Consider the following 19306-nt stretch of genomic DNA (forward strand, 5'->3'; position numbering starts at 1 on the left):
CGCTCGTCCGCCCGTGGGTGGCCGGTGGCGCGCGCCCGCCGCCGCCATGTCCGCCGAGCAGGTGAGCGGCCTCTGCGAGCAGCTGGTGAAGGCCGTGACCGTCATCATGGACCCGGCGTCCACACAGCGGTACCGCCTGGAGGCCCTCAAGGTACCGCCCCGGCCGGGCAGGGGCAGGTGGAGGGAGGGCGCCGGGCTCCGGCCACGCGGGCGCCCCGTCCCTCTGGCCCCGGGCTGGGCGAGAACGGGGACGGGCAAGTCCCGGGCAGCCCCTGAGGCGCTGGGAGCCGTCGGCAGGCAGGGGGAGGCGGCGGGACGGTCGGGCGGCTGCCCCCGGGCGTACTGCTCCGGGGATAGGGCTGCCAGTTCCTGCCCCGGTGTGTAACTGCGTGTCCCGGCCTCTCTCCCTCCCGCAGTTCTGCGAAGAGTTCAAGGAGAAGTGCCCCATCTGCGTGCCCTGCGGGCTGAAGCTGGCGGAGAAGACGCAGACGGCCATCGTCCGGCACTTCGGCCTGCAGATCCTGGAGCATGTGGTCAAGTAAGGCGGCTCGTCCTCGTCCCGCATCTCCGGGCCGGCCAAGAGTCCCGACCTGCCGCCACCTCGCCGCTGGCGTGGGGTCTGCGCCCGTTCCGGCGCCTCCCGCGCCGGGGAGACACTTTTAGGACGCAGGGAGACTGTTCTGCATCAGAGGACAGTTGCTGTCCTGTTTTGATCCTTTTCTCCTCTGTTAAAGAAGGAGAGGGGAGACTGGCTTTCAGGCAGGTTGGGAAGGTTAATTTACAGAACTCTAAGACACGTTGACATCACAAGATGAAAATAAACCCACTGGGTTACCAGTAGGTCTTTGCAGTGTTCTCTGTCATTAGCCTTGTGCTAACAAAGAGGCTTTGTATTAGTTCAGTTCTGAGATTCCTTTCTCTGCTGCCTCTATAGACCTGATGCTTTGTGCTTTGCTTTGTGCTTTTGCTGCTGTGTCTGTTGACCTCGGTGGGGCACGCCCATTTGCCAGCAGCAGTTTTAACTCAGCCTTTTCATTAAGGGATTGGGTGCTGGCAGAGGCAGGGAGCTGTCGTGTCTCTAGTTTAGGTAAAGAAGCCAAGCAAAAGTTCATTGAGAATCCAGTCAGAGATCTTTACAAGTGTTTTGACTTGGTGTCCTGTTTGTTTGTTTTTAACAGATACCGCTGGAACAATATGCCTCGCCTAGAAAAAGTTTATCTAAAGAACAATGTCATGGGCCTCATATCCAGTGTAAGTACTTGCTACCCCATGCTGATCTCTGAAATTCTCTCACTTGAAGATAAAATGTGGGAGCAAATGGAAAAAATACACCAGTTAATTAGCATAGAGGACCTGAATTAAATTCTGCATTTTATTCCTTTTTCCCTATGCAACTCCAGTTGTTTCAGTGCTTTTCTCTGTCTTGTCAGGTGAATAACCATGTCACCTCACATGGCAGGAAGTTGTGAGGCTTGTGTAACTTGTGTAAGGTACTTTTTCTTTTCTTAGGAGGAATTTCAGTAACTTTGGATGTTCTTATCCTTTGCAAGAATACTAAAGTCATTATTCTTAGTCATGTTTTCTGTTGTTCTGATTGCTCTCGTGACCAAGTGACCTTCTTTTGAGGAAAATCCCTCTAGTTTCCAGAATTCACTACTTATGGATGCTTGGGAGTGTAGGAGTGTCATCTAAGGTAGCTGCAACAAAGAGCTGCCCAATATTGTGTTTTGTTTTGTTGTGTTTAGTTTCTGTGGTTTGCAATATTTGCAGACACTGTGCTTCCCAGGTCAGAATTATAAAGGCCTTATCTTTGCTGTTTTGTATAACTTTGCGCCCTTTCTGTCACAGGGAACTCAAAGTATCTTGGAGGAGGAAAGTCACATTAAGGATGTTCTGTCTCGCATTGTGGTGGAGATGATCAAGCGTGAATGGCCTCAGTACTGGCCTGACATGCTAAAGGAGCTGGATACCCTTTCCAAGCAAGGGGTATGAGTCAGAACTGTCTGTTCTCTTTCGCTTGCTCATAGTGTGGGGTTCAGTCTTCCATCATCCTGACTCACTAATGGTCAGGTGAGGCAGACTGATGATGGACTCAAAAATCCGTGTAAGATTAAGCTATTCTAACAGATGACTTTGACAGAGAGAGGACCATCCTCCTATCTTGTTTTCCCAACTTATGACTTGTATCTTCATGCGTGCTCGCTTTCTCTCCACATCTTTGTGTTAGCCTCTAGAGATTTTAATGTTTAGACTGTGCTGATAGAGCGTATTTTATTTTGGGACATCAGGAAACCCAGACAGAACTGGTGATGTTCATCCTCCTACGTTTGGCAGAGGATGTGGTGACTTTTCAAACTCTGCCTACCCAGCGGCGACGAGATATCCAGCAAACTCTAACCCAGAACATGGAGAAGATCTTCAGCTTCCTAGTAACTGCCCTGCAGCAGAACGTCAACAAGTACAGATGCGTGGTAAGAGTTTCCTTTCCTTGGGCTCAGTCAGTGCTGCTGGTATTTAGGTATTGGGGAAGCAGATGCAGAAACTGTGAAATCTGTTGCTGTCACTGTGAGGTAGGATATGCTGTGGCCTGGGAAGCTGGTGTGATGAAAGAGACCGAACACACCAGGTTGATGGGGTTAGTGTTGATAGTTTGGTATTGCTAGTGTAAATGGCTTGAACGGATGTGTGCTTCATCCTTACTGTTGGAATGCTCTGCTGACACTAGGAGTGTATGGCTTAGCAAAATGAAGGTGTGGTTGTGGCAGAAACAGGTAGACTTGGACTCGTGTCTGCTCTCATGCTGCAGCGGTGTATTTGAGGTGATGCACCAAAATGCATGTGAGTTTCTGATGTCTCAACATGCATCTGGGCCTCTGGTCCTTTTCTCCATGAGCTCAAGTTAGGAAGCCCTTTTTTATGTCGAGCTGTGGTGAGGAGTGCTCTTCCCTTTTGTGTATAGAGAATTTCTTTCCTGAATTCTTACCTACAGTCAGATGTGCAGCTTGGTCGTGATGGATGGTGAAGAAAGTTTCTAACCCAGTATGTTCCTGTGAGAAGGAAGTAGATTTAAGAGTGAAGCACAATTGAGAAACCAAACTAGCAACAAGTTGCTTAGGTGTATATCTTGTGCTTTTTTTTTTCTGTGAATTAAAATCCAGTTATACTAAATGTGAAACTGGAAGGCAAAGAAAAACCCTCTCCTGCCTGACTTCTGTAATTTTCCTGATGCACTGAGAGGCTGAACAAACTCCCCTTTAGAGCAGTGCAGTTCCTGGTGGTGGGTGGGCGACCCTGGTGTGTTTTGTACTCTGGTTGAAATGCATTTCCAGGTAAGGTTTGCATTGCAATGCTTGAGACTCTGAAGTGTGGCTGCTTCTGCTAACAGTGGAATCTTTCTGATTGGCAAGGTTGGAGCACCCCAGGAACAAGAGGTCCTCACCACTCCACAGGTTAGCAGATCTTTGGGATGTTTATCCATAGGGTAAATTCTGAGGGGTTGGTGTTCACTTACCTGTCTGCACATTGAGACTGGAGTAGATGACAGACAACTCCCCCAGACCATAATAATCTGCTTATAAGTATGATGGGTTAATTGATAAGCATATTTATAAGGTGGGTCGTTTATTAAATGTTTGGGACACAAGCTAATTACCTTAAATTTACTGCAGTGAATAGATCGATGAACAGAGTTTCCAAACCTAAACCTTGTTTGTGGTGTCTTTGTATCTGAAAAACAAATCAAATTTAAGTGTCTGAGGGACTCTCTTGCATTAGGCAAAAAGATGGTGCAAGCAGTGCATTGTTGCTGTTAAGTGTCTGGGACTGGGAGTCAGGCTGTAAGCTGTTGCCCCAGCTCTCTCCAGCTGCCTTTCTGACCACGGACAAATCACCCTTTTCAGACCTGAATCTTGGCACATAAAAGCCACCAGCATTTTTTAGTCTGACTTTTGGATGTAAGATGCTCTTGAAGGTGGAAAGTGTCTTCCCTGGAGGCCTCCAGGAAGCACCAAAATACCTTTCCTTGTCCCCTTTGTCTCTCTGGTGCCTGCTGACTGGAGTGTTATCTTTTGGATGAGAAGGAAGGTGTGGCTTAACTTGCAATTCAGAGTCCCGTTGTCCTACCTCTCAGGGGGCTGTGGTGGTGGTTTTGTTGGCTGCAGCAATGTCCTAAGTGGGAGACTGTGATGCAGCCTCTTCCACTAGGGAGCTGTTCTGGCTGCCTTTTTCAGCAGTGGCTGGGTGGAAGCATGTACTGTAGCTGGCCACTTACTTAATCTGTTCTTTCTTTTTCAGAAGACTGATCTGGCTCAGGAGCCAAAGGTGAGTAGAGCTATATAGGAGTTAGTGCATTAGTCATTCTTAATATGCAAGTTGTTTAGAACTAGGCTTTTCCCAGGCTTTGGAGCCTGTTGCCTGCCATTCTCATTTACATATAGGTTTTTTTCCCTCATAATACAAATGCATTGAGAAGTGAGGCATAGCAGCAGAAGGGTCCAAATTTCTCGCTTTACAGGGAGTTCTTGGCACTGTTATTCCAGGGAGTGGATGGCTTTGGATGGGAATTGGTGTTTTTCTCTGGCTCTGACCTCTTGCCTCCTCTCTGTTCACAGGCCCAGGCAAACTGCCGTGTGGGGATAGCAGCACTCAACACTTTGGCTGGCTACATTGACTGGGTAGCCCTAAGCCATATCACAGCAGACAACTGCAAGCTCTTGGAGATGTTATGTCTACTCCTAAATGAGCCTGAACTCCAAGTGGGAGCAGCAGAGTGTCTTCTGATTGCTGTCAGCAGGAAAGTGAGTTCTTCCTCCCCAGCTCCTCTGGCTGCCCTTTATTTTCCTCCTATTTTCCTATATAATTCTCCAGATTGAGCACTGATATCTTTGCCCTTTTATTTAAGAAACAAAATTCAAATTTCACTGATTATGTTAATCATATTTGGTGTGAATGTCATGCCAGCACAATACATACAGCAACTGTTGGAACCCTCTCCAACTTCTGTGCTCGCCTCTGCTTGCAGTTCAAAGTTGGAGGTCCCCACTGACTTTTTACCCCCACTTCCTACAACTGTGAAGTGGGAAATGCTATCATCAGCTGCGTCACCTGGCAGCTCAGAGGCATGACAGCAGGATATAAACAGGTGATTTGACCCATACATTCACTAGCACCTTAGTGTCAAGGCTGAGTGTTTATCAGCTGCCTGTAGGTAACTAAGCCAGCCTTCTGTGAAGAAGAGTTAATGTCTCAGGATCGGTTGTGTGGTTTAAAGTTCCCGTGGGGGCATTGCTTGCAGAATTTTTTTTAGATCAGAAATACCTTAGAATTTTTGGCAAGCTTTTACTTAAATCATATGTGGACTGTACGCCCCTCCTCTGCTGGAAGAAAAACTGCGAATCTCCTAATTTTGCTTGTAATGGAATTAAATAGTTACATAGTTATGTTCTAATTGAGGCATTTTGCATGTAGGGTAAGCTGGAGGATCGGAAGCCTCTGATGGTCTTGTTTGGAGACGTTGCCATGCACTGCATTCTCTCTGCTGCCCAGTGAGTACCATCCTGCCACTGTGATTTCACACAAAACTGCACACAAATGACTTTGTAAGTGCAAAAGATATTGTTGCTTAACTGCGGGAAGCAGGGACTGGATAGGAGAGAACGAAACCACCATTTCTTTTGCAAAACTTGAAAAACTGCACTTTTTTTCAAATCCCATAATTGAAGGACAAATATCACAAAATATCACAGCTTCCCTGGCTTTCTGTTTTAGCCTGAAACTGATCAAGAGGAGAAACTCTTTCAGAGAGGCAATTTCAGAGGTTTTAGATGCCAATAAAGCAGTACTTCTTGATAATAGCAAAGAAAATCCCACTGCAATAAAATCAAATTGCTCTAGTCCTCTTTTTATCTACAAGATAGACAGCAGTGTGCCTGTTACCTACAGCATGAGTAACTGTGATCCTGTTTTTCCCCCCTCCCCTCATTCCCAGGACAGCAGATGGAGAAGGCCTGGTGGAGAAGCACTATGTTTTCTTGAAGAGACTTTGCCAAGTTTTGTGCGCATTGGGCAGCCAGCTATGTGCGTTGCTAGTAAGTCTTTACTAATACCAACAGCAACCCTGGCAAGGCTAGTTTTTAGGGCTGAGGCTTGAGGCAACCCTGATCTAAGGTAGGACCAGGATTCTCTCTGCACCTTTGGCAACTGTAGGGTTCTCTGCACACGTTTGGAAAAGGCAGAAATGGCTCTGCTTTTAAGTGGAAAACTGTATCCCGCTAAGTCATAGGAATGTAGAATGGAGGGACCCTAACTGATTCCAGGGCTTTGCTGTCATCAAGAACCACCTCCTATAACCTCTGTAAAATGCTAACAATTCATTTAAAAGTGGTCAAGTTTCTTGCTGACTACTGATACAGAAAATCTACTCCAGGAAATTACTCTTCTGTTGGAAGCCTTTTAAATTACCCTGTAAAAATAACTCAGAGTGTACCTGTTTGTTATTCTACCAAGATTCTCTCAAGCCAGAGGAAGAAACGGGTTTTGTTCCTGCTGTTCATCTTTGTGATCCTTTGTGTCAATGTTGAGGTGAAGATAGAAGTTCATATTGTTCATGCCATACTGATTGGTGAATCTCACTCCATTCAGCACAGTGCTTCTATAATATTGAGAGCAGGCATGTTGAGAGGCATGTTCGTGGGGAGATTTAGGCAGCCAGCCTGTAAAAGTTATAGAGCAAAGTAAATTCTCACAGGGAGAGAAAGAGAAAACCAAAGCCAACCTTTGAGAATTTACCCCTAAAAAGAATTGACAGTAAACAGAGTTGCATTATTACTCTCAGTAATATAGTTGCATTATTACTCTCAGTAATATAGTTGCATTATTACTCTCAGTGACTCCACTTGCTGTTAGGCAGTGGGAGCTGTCTATCCGTAATGAAGTAATGACATGGAGATTTGAGTCCTCTCTTCAGATTCACTTGGGAGAGGCAGCACTGAGCTGTACAACTTCAGAACAAGGATCTTGATGGCACCAGGTCATGTTACGATTAGTGAGGAGTAGCAAAATCTTGAATTTATGACTCCAGGCAAAACTTATTTTCCTGACAAACTTCCCAGAAAGTTACTAGTCATGGATATCTATATGTTAAATACAGCAAACAGAGAAATGGGAGGGAAATCGTCTGGGTATTTACTTGTAAATACTGCAGTTTGAATTGCTCTACTTTGGTACTGCTGGGTGGGCTTGACCCAATAGGAGTAAAATTGTGACTCGTGGCAGCAGCAGCAGTGGTGGTTGTGAATTTGGTTTTAATGGAACTCTACTGTCTGAGAAGTCACCCTTTACTGTGGAATGGGGGTGGGGTGGTGTCTCCAGCACCCCCAGGATGGTCAGCAGAACCTGATGCTCCTTGGGCTATACTGGTTTTGAAAAACCAGTTGTGCAGGATTTCTGTCTCTGCTCTTTCACAGTCTATGGCCTTGGATGTAGTGCTCCTGTTTTACCATGAAACATACCATTTGTGAGCCCAACCTGCCACAGACTTAGTATTTTGTCTGAAATTGTTCATCTTCCTCGTAGGGCTCATATTGTGACGTGGAAACGCCAGCCAACTTTGGAAAATACCTTGAGTCATTTTTAGCCTTCACAACCCATCCCAGCCAGGTATGTAAAGGGTTGAAAGTCTCATGTATGCCTCTGTAAGTGTGTGAATACATAATTGAGCTAACCTACAGAAGACTGCAGAACTTCAGCTGCCAAGTATTGGTCTCCAGGCTCTCCATTTCAGCTGAAGACCCAACAGGCAGTGGTTTCTACTCCATTACCACCCCAGCTGGAACAGTGCATGGCACAGAGGTGCTGAGTAGAAAAGGCAGAATTTGCAATCAGGCCTAGTATTTACTTAGAGATTTTTGGTGTTGTGGAAATTTGGATTGTGCCTGCAAGGTGCCTTGGCCTCAACTGAATAGTCAGCATAATTTACTGTTGCTTTCTGATAGCAATGCTTAATGTTAGCAGTGGAAGTTCCAGCACTGAAATCCTTCTCTCTTCCTCTCTTTTTTTTCTGTTCTCCCTCCAGTTTCTTCGCTCTTCCACCCAGATCACGTGGGGAGCCCTGTTCCGGCATGAAGTTCTGTCCCGTGACCCCTTATTGCTGGCTATCATTCCCAGGTATCTCCATGCATCTATGACCAGCCTAGTGAAGGTATGTGGGAACTGCGACTGGTTGGGTGTGACAAGGTGCCTAGGTGAACGCGACCTGTGGGTCATGGGGGAGAAACTACTTTTTTACTGTGTCTGGCAGAGACACGATCTCCAGGCCACTGAGCAGACTATCACAGTGTTTTCCTGTCTGCTCCTTGCCTCCAACCTTCGTCTCCTTGAAGCTGGTATTAGCTGTGATAGGTGACTTCTCTTTCTTCCTGACCTTATCCGCTTTGTCTTCAGGTGGGCTTTCCCTCTAAAACAGACAGCCCCATTTGTGAATACTCCCGCTTTGATTTTGACAGTGATGAGGACTTCAATGCCTTCTTCAACTGTAAGTTGCCTTCACCCTTTCTGGATTCTGTTGTCTGTGCCTTTCCTCCTACTGGCTGAGCTTGGAGCCTGCCATATGGGCTTGGCAGCTTCCATTTGTGTCTTGACTTTTTCAGCTTGGATCTTGGAGTAAATTAATTAGGATTTTCCTGTGGCAGCTCATGCATGTAATTTTACTTCCTTTTTGCTATTACTTTGCTTGCTGGCTGGGTAGATGGCCTGGTAGTACTTGCTACCTGGTGTCAAAGAAAATGTACCTCTTGGTCACCTAGAGGAGGAAATGAAACAACCTCAGGTCATGCTCAGGTTAGGAGAGGAAAGCAGCTTACTAAAGACTTTAAATGTCATTCCAGAAAGAAAATCTGTCTTGGCTCTGGTAAGATGCTTCTGATTCAGCGAATAGCTAGAGTTGAGCAATTAAAATGGCCAAATTTAATCATGATCTTAAATCAGCACTGCATATTAATAATTTTATTTTTCTTTTGTTTTGTATTCCCAAAATTGAGGTTGGTTCTCACTGGCGAGTGTAGTTTGGTACTCGCTTGGTGGCTGGGAGGATATACTTAATAAAATATATAAATTTTTACATTTATGTCTAAAGATTATAAGTGTTGCATTTTTTTATTGCTTATTGAATAGTTTATTTTTTACTTATTGTAATAAATCTATTTGTGTAGAAACCAGAAAGTAGCTAAATGCACAAAACCAGAATTTGAAATAGTTTTAGGGAGTTAAATATATTGAAGACATTACATATATAAGAAAACATAACTGATTTGAAGCACAAAATAAAATTACCTGATAAAACAACTTCATTAAAGAATACAAGTTGCATTTGTAGTCAGCAGAGCTGATTCTTTTGCGTGGTCATGCACTGGAATATTTTGAAACAAATGAAATTGCTGTTCTGTACTTAGCTTTTAGTATCTTTGAAAACAAGATGACTGGGCTTTTGAGTTCACGTGAATTTGTCGTTAGTTGAATAATCTAGAAAAACTGTGTTTAGCTGAAGGAAGTGGTAGTTATCTAATACTGTTTTTCTACTTAAGTATTCCAAGATAATTGTAAGCAGCAAATGTTTAGAGTTCAAAGAATTTTTAAAATGAAAAATAGAGACTTAACTGTGGTAAATCTGGATTTAGAATAGATTTTCATAATTCATATTGCGCTTTAATTGCACCTTTTTTAATGCTAAACCATCATTTTTTTTAGTCCACTTAAACCACTTCAAAAATTGTCCATCCTGTTGGACCTGGTTTATTGACTGTGTATCTGAGCTTACTACACAGCCTCTGCCAGAGCAACAGTCCATAATGTTCCCAGGCCTGCAAAGCTGGACGTGAGGTTTGGGGGAGGAAAATTTGCAGCATCAGCTTGGTTTTGCATGTGTGATTTTTCACTGCAGCTTTCCGAGCCCAGCAAGGAGAGGTGATGAGGATGGCTTGTCGTCTGGACCCTCGAACTGGCTTCCAAATGGCTGGAGAGTGGCTGAAGTACCAGCTCACAGCTCCTGTCGATACTGGACCCCTGAACTGTAGGCTACCTGAAAAAAAATAGGGATATGGGATTTGTAGAAACCTCTTGGCCTTTTTTTGTTGATGTTGTTGGGTTTTTTTAAGGAGGGCCCAAGACTCCACACTAGATCTTCAGGCTTTTAAGGTCTTTGTAAGTTAAAAGTAAAATCAAATCAAACCCACCCCTCCCATAATTTAAGCCTTTACAGTCTACATATGGAATAGCTAATGTAAAGCCCCTAACTTCTTCTTTCCTCCCCTCAAATCTCTCTGCAGAACAGATACAACTATCCCTCTGATACAATTTTAGAATTATTTGGGCCATTTTATCTCTGTAACATATTGATTAGTTTTGTTAGGGAAGCTGTACCTGTCTGACAACTCTGTGTGTCACTCACATTGCTTTCCTCCTGTGAAGGCAGGCCACTTGGTGCTCTGCACAGTCACACCAAGGGCAGTCTTGCCTGCAGTACTGAGTCTGGGCGTGTAGTGTCCCTCCTTTTCCCTTCTGTGATTTGTTGATGTTGCTCTGTATGGTATCTCCAAGGTCAGACTTGGAGCCTTCACTTGAATGAAGCAAATCACATGGGAGTATGTTAATTGCTCCCAGTGCGTCTCTGCAAGGCATCTGCAGGGGGAGCTGTGTGGACAAAATACTTGAGTGCTAAGATGTTACAGTGCAGGAGCTCATCAGGCTACTGTTGAGGAGCATGGTGAGAGCTCCAGTGTTCTCTTCCTTTCAGCTAAGACTGGCGAAGGTCTCTGCTCCATCTTTTCTCCATCGTTTGTGCAGTGGGATGCCATGACCTTCTTCTCGGAGAGCATCATCAGCCAGATGTTTCGCACCATGGATAAAGATGTATGTGTAGCTGCTGCTCTTGCCTTCTCTCCTGGCTTGTTCTGGGTTGACACAAGTGTGTTTTTTCAGCTCTGTTGTTCTTGAAAAGTCTGTAGCAACTGGTTGTAGTAACTATGGAAAACCCCAGGTTGCTTGGTGAGCCATTATCAGGAGGACCCTTCTTTTGATGGGACTAAACTCGTACTGGCTTACTGTCAGGCATGTCTTGGTTCTGGGCACTATGCCATGAGAAGTCAAGGAGAGTGCTCAGGTGACATGTTTTGACATAGTGCCTTGCTACAGGAGGATTGCTTAAGGAGTTTATTGCTTTTAATTTTCCCTTGATTAGATTTTTTCAATTTTCTTTTTTAATGTTTTAACTAAATGAGAGAAACTCATGCCCAGGGAGTAGGATCAGAAGCATTTTCTCTCTTCTTTTTGTTCAACAACAGGTGAATCAGAAGGAAAGTGGTTTTTTTTCCTGTCTGATGTAGACCGACTTGGGGCTTTTTTTTAGACTGCTCATGCACTTACAGTTTGTTGGTCTCATCACAATAGAATAATTATATGGGTCAATACAGTTAGTTAAACGTGGAATCTGTTGGACAGTGTCAAGAGAATTGGGAGCCAAAGAGAGAAAATTTTCCTTTCCCAGAGATGCAAGCAATAGTATGGGGACTAGAGACTGATGTCTCAAGACTGCCCTACCAGCAATGGCAATGCTGCTGTCCTCCTTCCCTTAGCAAGTGCACATAGCACACAGTTAAACTGAGTTTTCTGCTGCTTTTCTTTCTGCTTTGAGAACAGCTGTGTCCAGCTGAGAGGCCTGATAGGGCAGCAGCAGCTGCACAGCCTAGCTCTAGGTGTTGGTAGGAAGTGTGCTGCAGGCTGAAGTACTGAGTGTTGCCTCCCTTTTTCTTTCCTCCTTCTTTTTGCTACCTTTGCAGGAAATCCCAGTCAATGATGGCATAGAGCTACTGCAACTTGTCCTTAACTTTGAAACAAAAGATCCTCTCATCCTGTCCTGTGTGCTCACCAATGTCTCTGCTCTCTTTCCATTTGTCACCTACCGACCGGAATACCTACCCCAAGTGCTTTCCAAGGTAGGTGCATACAAATCATGCTAAAATCAGGGGGGCCTTTTGCGGTGCAGCACTCTTGCACTAAACTGCAGGAGTTAATCCTCTTGGTGTTACTCTCAGGAAAGGACTATCCTTCATGTCAGAGATGGGAAAAACCAAAACTGAGGCTTGTTCAAGAACAATAATGTCAAATAACCCAAATTTTACAGTTCTTAGCCTTAAATCTTAAAGTGCATGCTCTGGCCAGTAAACACCATGTTTTACTTCAAGGCCTCACTGTATTGATGATTCATCTTTCAACTTTGTCAGGGGTTCTTTACTGACTTTAATGAAATTGCACTATATTCTGATGATCTGTTCCTTGAACTCAAACGGACACAAACAGACACAAGTGCTAGATACTAACAAATGATGTGAATTTTTTGATTTTTCCTCTCTTTTCTTACAGCTATTTGCTTCAGTTACCTTTGAAGTTACAGAAGAAAGTAAGGTACGTCCGAATTATTATCTGCTAATGAGCTGTAACAATTGGATCAAATCATATTCTATTGGAAAGCTTGCTGAGTCTGAAGACTGTGCTGTATTAGGTTTCTCGAGTATAGCTCTGCTCCTGGAAAAGCTGGGGAGTCTAGATATTACTGATCTCTTTGTGGTCAACATAGGCTAAGCTTTGGCTCACAAGCTTAGAAGGCCACAGGCATGGTGTAAGGCCAGTACACTTAGTTCCCTGGTTAATGTTGGCTTTCCTGAGAGTGAAATCCCTTGATTAGCTATGTGTATTCTGCAGTATTAGTATACATTAGAAGGATGGCTGTAAAGCTTCCAGCTACCTAGGGAGTGCTTGGAGTCTTAAAATAGTAAGAGCCATGGCATCCTCACTCCTGAAGTACAGCTTGTTTGAAAATGGATGTCTTGAGTTGGCTATTGCTTGGCAGAGGAAATCTGATTGCTATATGATTGTTTGGGGGTAGGGGAGGAGGCATGGAAATGTGTTTTTCATCTGTACTCAACAGTGGAGAAAACTATATGTAATGCATATGTCTCTTGAAGATACCCTGAATTTGTCTGAACTTCTGTTTTGTTGCATTGATGTTTGTTATGTCTGTCCAGGCTCCTAGAACTCGAGCAGTGAAGAATGTGAGAAGGCATGCATGCTCCTCAATCATAAAGATGTGTCGGGATTACCCTCAGCTTGTCCTGGTATGAAAATGCAACTCCATCATGAAGAGTCTTGCCTCAATTTCAGTTGGATTTTGTGGGATCTTCAGCTTCCTTGCCTACGGTCTCTGCTTTTCTTGCAAGAAACATTCCTGCTGCACAAATGACAAAGTGTTTTATTCCCTATACCTCCCTTCTTCCCCCCTGAAAAATTTTCTGCCTGAAAAGTTGAATTGTGAAGTGATGAGTTAAATGTAGAAGGGATCAGGAGGAGGATACAAGCAGCACTGCATTGGTTTTATAGGGATGTTCACCAAATTTCCATGTTGTCACCTGTGGTGGTCTCAGTTGATTCATTAGCTAAAGGCACTAGTGTGACTAATCACTAGACTTTCTTCTGTTACTTAACAGAATGTAGGAAGAAGAGGAGAGTATTTGTTTTCTGGATGAGCTCAGGGAGATTAGAATTGACAAACATATTTAAAATCCATGAGCCATGTTTTGTTTGTTTTGCTGAACTAAACAGCCTGCATGCAACATGCCTAGCTCTGAACTCCTTTGTTTAGAGGTGTTTCTGTGGAGGGTGCTCTAGGATTATGGGAGCACTGTAGGACATTGCTAGTTTAAACAAAGACATTTTTAAAGGATGCTAATTAAGGTAATTTAGGGGTTCCACTCTGCATTTTGCAATAAGATGCTAAGAACTAGTGGGTTAGTCTTTGTTCTGCTTTATTGGTCCTTAGCTTTAGCTGTCTCTTTCCCATGGCCAGCCAGACGTCCTCACTGGAAGAGCCAAGGACCCAGAGCTGCTCCAAAAGATGTTCAGAGAACTTTGCTAAATGGGGCATGATTGCTAATGCTTATACAAAGTTATAGGTAAATGTGGTTGCAACTAGAGAAGGTAGGGAAGAAACTCAAGAATTCCTGTGGAGATAGTAGTATCCATAAGAGTTGTTACTTACTTCATCGTGAGCAAAGAGGTGGAAGAGTCCCAAGTCTGGCCAAAGAAGCAAGGTGCTTTCTGTGAGCAAATAAAAGCACTATAGAACTATTTCGAGGTGTGACACTGCTTTAAGGGCTATGACTTCCTTGAGAGAGATTTCCTCTTCCTATTTCATTCATTTTGGAGAGTGAAAGTAAACTGGATGCAGGATAATGATAGAAGGGTAGGGGAAAATAGAACTTCTCTTAGACTGAACATTCAGAGAAACTTAAGTCTGAGGAGGAGATGGCTGTGTAGAGAAAAGGTAACAGACATACTTCTCCAGCTGTACGGTACACCCTTCCTCTGCTTCCCCCAGTCACCCTCCTCCATACCAAATGCATGATGCTCTTCTACTTTTATGTGTTTTCTAGCCAAACTTTGAGATGTTGTACAACCACGTGAAGCAGCTGCTCTCCAATGAGCTACTTCTGACGCAGATGGAGAAGTGTGCTCTTATGGAGGCCCTTGTCCTCATCAGCAACCAGTTTAAGGACTATGAGAGACAGAAAGCTTTCCTGGAGGAGCTCATGGCTCCTGTTGCTGGCTTATGGCTCTCCCCAGAGATGCAGAGGTACGGGCTGTTTTTCTGAGCTTTGAGCTGGAGGTGTTGCAGAGGTACTGTTGTGGCCAATAGGGGACACAAAAGCAAATGAGGGTGGTGGGGTGCCTCATGACCTCCTATGCTCTGGGCAGTCACTGTGGTAATAGCTCTCCTGCAGTTCAGAAACTGTCAACAGTCTAATTGCTAGGTAAGACTTGTTTAAGGTAATGGAGGAATATTCCCCAGGATGCTCAAAGCATTTGCAGAAAATGAGAAATAAAAGATGTCTTTGCTCATCCCCAGTACAAGGTATGAAGTTGAGCTCTCCTTACTAAAGCTGAGGTGTCCTGCAGCCCTGGGTAGCTGGGCATGCACAAGAGTTTTCCCAGCAGGGCTCTCTTCTTAAGAGATTCAGAAGTTTCTGGTCCTCACGACCCAAGAGAACTGGAGATATTTGGAGAGTGTACACATCTCTGGTGCGTTTTGATCATGTCCCTATGTACAGCATGGAGCACTAGCTAGTCTCTCTAGCCTGCTCTGTGTTTGTTTAGATGATTATTGCCAGTGCAAAGCTCCGCTCAAGTTCCTTGGTACAAACAATAATCTCCATTGCTGTCTTTTGCTGCTACCAGAGTCCTCTCGGATCCTGAAGCCTTTATCTCCTATGTGGGTGCAGACAACAAAACTGCCGATCCAGTCTTGGAAGACCCTAGTGGCCTGAACCGCTCTAGGGTGAGTATCATTACCAGGAGAGGTGTATTTGGTGGTGAGATGAGACTTGCCTCCTTCCATCCCACATTTCTGTTGTGATTACACAGAAGGTCTCCTGATCATCTGCATTTAGAGTGTGGATCAGTAGGTTTTTCAGATTGCAGAATGACAGGCTGACTTTTGCTCTTTGAGCATGTAGGCTATGGAAATCCAGATTATTCATCAGAATGAAGCACACTGGCCCCTACTCTTTGTGTAGCAGAGTTTGGTTTTGGAGAAGCAATGGGTTTACATGATTTGTGGAAATACAGTGCAGGGAATTGTGCTTTTTGAACCAAGCGCAATGGAAAACATGCTGAGGCTGCAGCATGGAATATAATTTTGTCCGAGAAGATTCGTGTTGTTTGAGTTGTTAGTGGAAAGTCTTCATTTGGACAGACTGCAAACAGAGTTGCTATGTTTAGGTCTGTAGAAGACACTGAAATGTAGCCCACAGAGCTGTGCTTGTGATTTGGGGCTAATGCAGTTGGACCACTGTGTCATCGTGGATCTTTGTATCTGTGCCAGCACATGAAGGAGATGAGGAACTGATGGTGTAGACCCTTTCTTTTAGAGGGCACCCTACCTGGCTGCTTGCATACTCATGAGACTGTATGCGTTGATGCTTTGTTTGGTAGTGAATTCCTAGGCCGTCATGCCATGGCCAGGGCTGTCTGAAGATGATGGAATGTAGCATGACCATTTGCTGCATTTTCTTGGCAGCAAAGCCACCAGATTTTGTTTCTACCACGAGGTTAGGCTCCCTGTAGAGCATTCCCTTTGAGATGGAATGATGATGGGTTTCTCTGAAAACCTCTTTATTCAGGCTGTGCTCTGGCTAAGAAATGCTTTCTCCGCATCTCTTGCTGCAGATAAGCTTTTGCGTGTCCACAATTCTGGGAGTTGTGAAACGAGCTCGCTGGCCTGCTGCTATTGAAGAGGCGAAAGCTGGAGGATTCTTCTTGGGATACCTGCCCAGTGGAACTCCAATCTACCGTAATCCCTGCACGGAGCAGGTCCTGAAGCTTTTTGACAATTTACTTGCTCTCATAAGGTGGGTCAAGTTGACTTGAAATCATTTATGTTGTCTTACCAACCTCTGAAAGCCGCACCGTGATAAATACATGGAATGCTCAGAGCATGTTTGCCCAGAGAAGCCAGTGGGAACACAGGCTGGTGCAGGTGCCCAAGTACTGTTCCTGACTGTTCACAGTGGGGAATGGCACTGGGGAAACTGGAGCCTTCTGAATGTCCATTGACCTGGCCTTCAAGAGTCCGTCAAAGCCAGTGGGAGCTTGGGCTGGGGTTGCCTCCCCCGCCTCCACTGCTATAAATCTGCCATCCACTTAATGATTTCTCGACTAACATCTCTGCTCTGCCCTCAGCCCCTACAAGGCCATCTCTCCGGTCAGCTCCAGGGCAGTCCCAGCTCTCATCGCATCCTGTTTGTGTTGTTCTCTCTTCAGTGTTAAATTAAGCTGGTCTTGCTGAACATGAACAGCAGCCTCCTGAAGCACTGTCTATTACGGAAATCAGTGGATGCATACTCTCAGGCTGTTGTTACTGTGCAGTGTCTCTGCGTGTCACTGGTGTTGTGTAGCTTTGGGGCAGCCAGAGGAGGGAGCAAGAGAAGGCAGAAAAGGGAAATCCTGAATAACACAGTTCCCAGAACTATGAAGGAGGAATCTGTCTCAGGGTAACTCCTGACACTGAGATTTTGCCAGACCTATGGAACAATTTTGTGCAATAACTCTACATGTTAGATACTTGAAAACTTGAGGCTCTGTCCTTGGCAATGGCCTGTTGGGAAAGAGCATTTTCTGATCCACTTAGATTTTCCATCTCTCAGGGCTGGGAGGAAAGGGGCCCTATTACTTGAGCTCTGTCTAGTAAGGTATGTTTGGTAGTCACTGAGCTCAGGAATGTGCTGCTTCCAGTGAGAAGCAACATGCTGGACTGGTAGGACAAGCACATGTTGTCTTGGCCCGCCCGAGTGCTGTTTCTCTTTGCTAAGCTCTGTGTACCACTCTGTGTGGTACTTTGGCCAGTGAGCAGCTACAGCTGCAGAGTTGTGCTTGAAGTGTTTTTGCCTTTTGTTCTGGAAGGCTGAAGATCCTGTGATGAACTTTTGGGAGAGCTCAGGTAGAGATGCCTGAGTAAAGGTAGCCTCATGCCATTTCTTCCAGGGCCTGCAACGTTTCATGTTGTGTGAGACCAACTAAACCAATGCCCAAGGTCTGAACAGGCTGGAACAGACAGACTTTTTGCTCGTGCAATCACTGTTCTTGCCAGAATTTATGCATTAGTAAAAACACTTGGAACCTCTGTTACAACAAGCTTAGGAAACTATCATCCAACTTTTATCAGTACCTGTGGAGAAGCAGAAACCCTGTGCCTACCTGTTTACCACTGCCAAGAATACACGTGAATTATGTTCTGTAGCCAGTACGTCCCATCTACGTAAATGAAGAGGCTCCCCAGCGGGTTTGGGGTGCTTGTGAGACAATGCATCTGTGTTGTTCAATATCTCACCTGCAGACCAGAATATTTTCTGAGTATGTGGTAGTAACATACATGGAGCAACCTGTACTTCACTCAGAGGTATCCAGGCTTGTCTTAAGGCTGGATGCTCCAACAGGAACCAATGAATGATGTGTTAAGAGCAGTAGATCTTCATATTTTTCCATCACTGCTGCTGGATACAGAGGCCTCTGTATGACAACTGCAAGCTCATAGTTGTTCAGTGCCAATGTTGATGACACATCTTTTTGGAAATGTTGGATCTTGTGCTGTGGAGCTCCTGCTCTTTCCTTGGATGACTGTAGATGCCTTTTCCAAGTACTGCTTTCTCAGGCCCTCTTTAATGTGGATAACACAGGAGAATATGGAATCTGTAGCAGCCTATCACCAGGCAGGAAATACAGGGATATGAGGAAGGCTGGCTGGCAGGAAAGCTGCCTGTGTTGAGGATACCTTCAGGGACATAGTTGCATTACTCCTTGGGGATAGATGCTTTTCTTAGGTCTGTGCCATTAGGCAGCTCTCTGTAGAGATAAGCAGTGTCCAGTGTTGCTTATGTGGGACAGATGTGGAAATTTCTGGAGACTGTGTTGGTTTCCAAGTGAGCAGATCTGCAAGTAGCAGCAGCAGGGGTCCTGCTGAGCAGCTGAACTGAGCACCAAGTCAGGCACCAGTGAGCAAAGAAAGGGTATTTTGCAGACTGAGCAGGTGGGTCTGTTGCTCTCTGGGTGGTGTGTGGCATTCTTCTGTGCTATCAGGCAGAAGCAGTGAAAACCATTAAACCACTGGGCCTTTGCTGGGGTGGTGAGTAGCTTGAATGTAGGTCATGGATGAGACCAAAGGACTGAGAAGAATGACAGTCCAGGTAACAAGACAAAATAAGGTAGTTTTGAGTGGCATCTTTTTGTGCCTACCTGTATTTGTCTCTATAGCTGTATTTACTGAAATATTTTGAGGTTGTTTTGTTAATCTCTGCTAGTAGCTTTCAGAGTGATAATTCTCCTGTCCTCTGTGGTACCTTATTTCATCTAGGTGTTTTCTAGCTTCTGGCTTAAATTGTTCGCTCCTGAATTTAAACGCAAATCATGTTTTCAGCCATTTTTAGAAAAAGGTGCATCTCTGCAGTCAGTAGCTGCATGAACTGATTGGTGCAGTGCCTTTATTGTGCTGGAATTTGTTCCTGTTTTGTTACAAATGGACTGGTCAGACTCAGCAAATGTTTTGCATAGACAAAGGCTTTTTTGGAACTCCTGATGAGGAGACGCTGACATTACCAAATGAAAGAATTCTTGGATAGACGTGGGTGCTGTAGGCATTTTCCATGTATATGGCTCCAGCTTTGGAAAAAGATTCTTCAATCATGGACTGTCCTAAAGGACACATCTTCTG

At 44.7% G+C, this 19306-nt stretch overlaps 1 protein-coding gene across 2 annotated transcripts in view; it reads left to right on the plus strand.

Annotated features, from left to right (window-relative positions):
- The first annotated feature begins 10 nt into the window (after positions 1-10).
- XPO5 (exportin 5) overlaps positions 11-19306 on the plus strand; it is a 29940-nt gene continuing 10644 nt past the window's right edge. The window contains exons 1-21 of one of the 2 annotated variants that reach the window (XM_027641426.1): positions 11-151; positions 417-538; positions 1179-1251; positions 1849-1986; positions 2289-2471; positions 3408-3449; positions 4294-4320; positions 4611-4796; positions 5467-5543; positions 5987-6086; positions 7573-7656; positions 8072-8197; positions 8440-8530; positions 9935-10063; positions 10787-10902; positions 11829-11984; positions 12412-12453; positions 13074-13163; positions 14478-14677; positions 15280-15379; positions 16270-16451. In XM_027641426.1, coding sequence (XP_027497227.1) covers positions 47-151; positions 417-538; positions 1179-1251; positions 1849-1986; positions 2289-2471; positions 3408-3449; positions 4294-4320; positions 4611-4796; positions 5467-5543; positions 5987-6086; positions 7573-7656; positions 8072-8197; positions 8440-8530; positions 9935-10063; positions 10787-10902; positions 11829-11984; positions 12412-12453; positions 13074-13163; positions 14478-14677; positions 15280-15379; positions 16270-16451 — 2369 coding nt within the window. In that variant the 5' untranslated portion in view covers positions 11-46. The remainder of the gene's footprint in view (positions 152-416; positions 539-1178; positions 1252-1848; positions 1987-2288; positions 2472-3407; positions 3450-4293; positions 4321-4610; positions 4797-5466; positions 5544-5986; positions 6087-7572; positions 7657-8071; positions 8198-8439; positions 8531-9934; positions 10064-10786; positions 10903-11828; positions 11985-12411; positions 12454-13073; positions 13164-14477; positions 14678-15279; positions 15380-16269; positions 16452-19306) is intronic. The other variant, XM_027641427.1, reaches the window with a different exon arrangement.

Source organism: Corapipo altera, unplaced genomic scaffold (assembly GCF_003945725.1).
Source record: "Corapipo altera isolate COAL_440 unplaced genomic scaffold, ASM394572v1 48b, whole genome shotgun sequence".
Classification (NCBI taxonomy): domain Eukaryota; kingdom Metazoa; phylum Chordata; class Aves; order Passeriformes; family Pipridae; genus Corapipo; species Corapipo altera.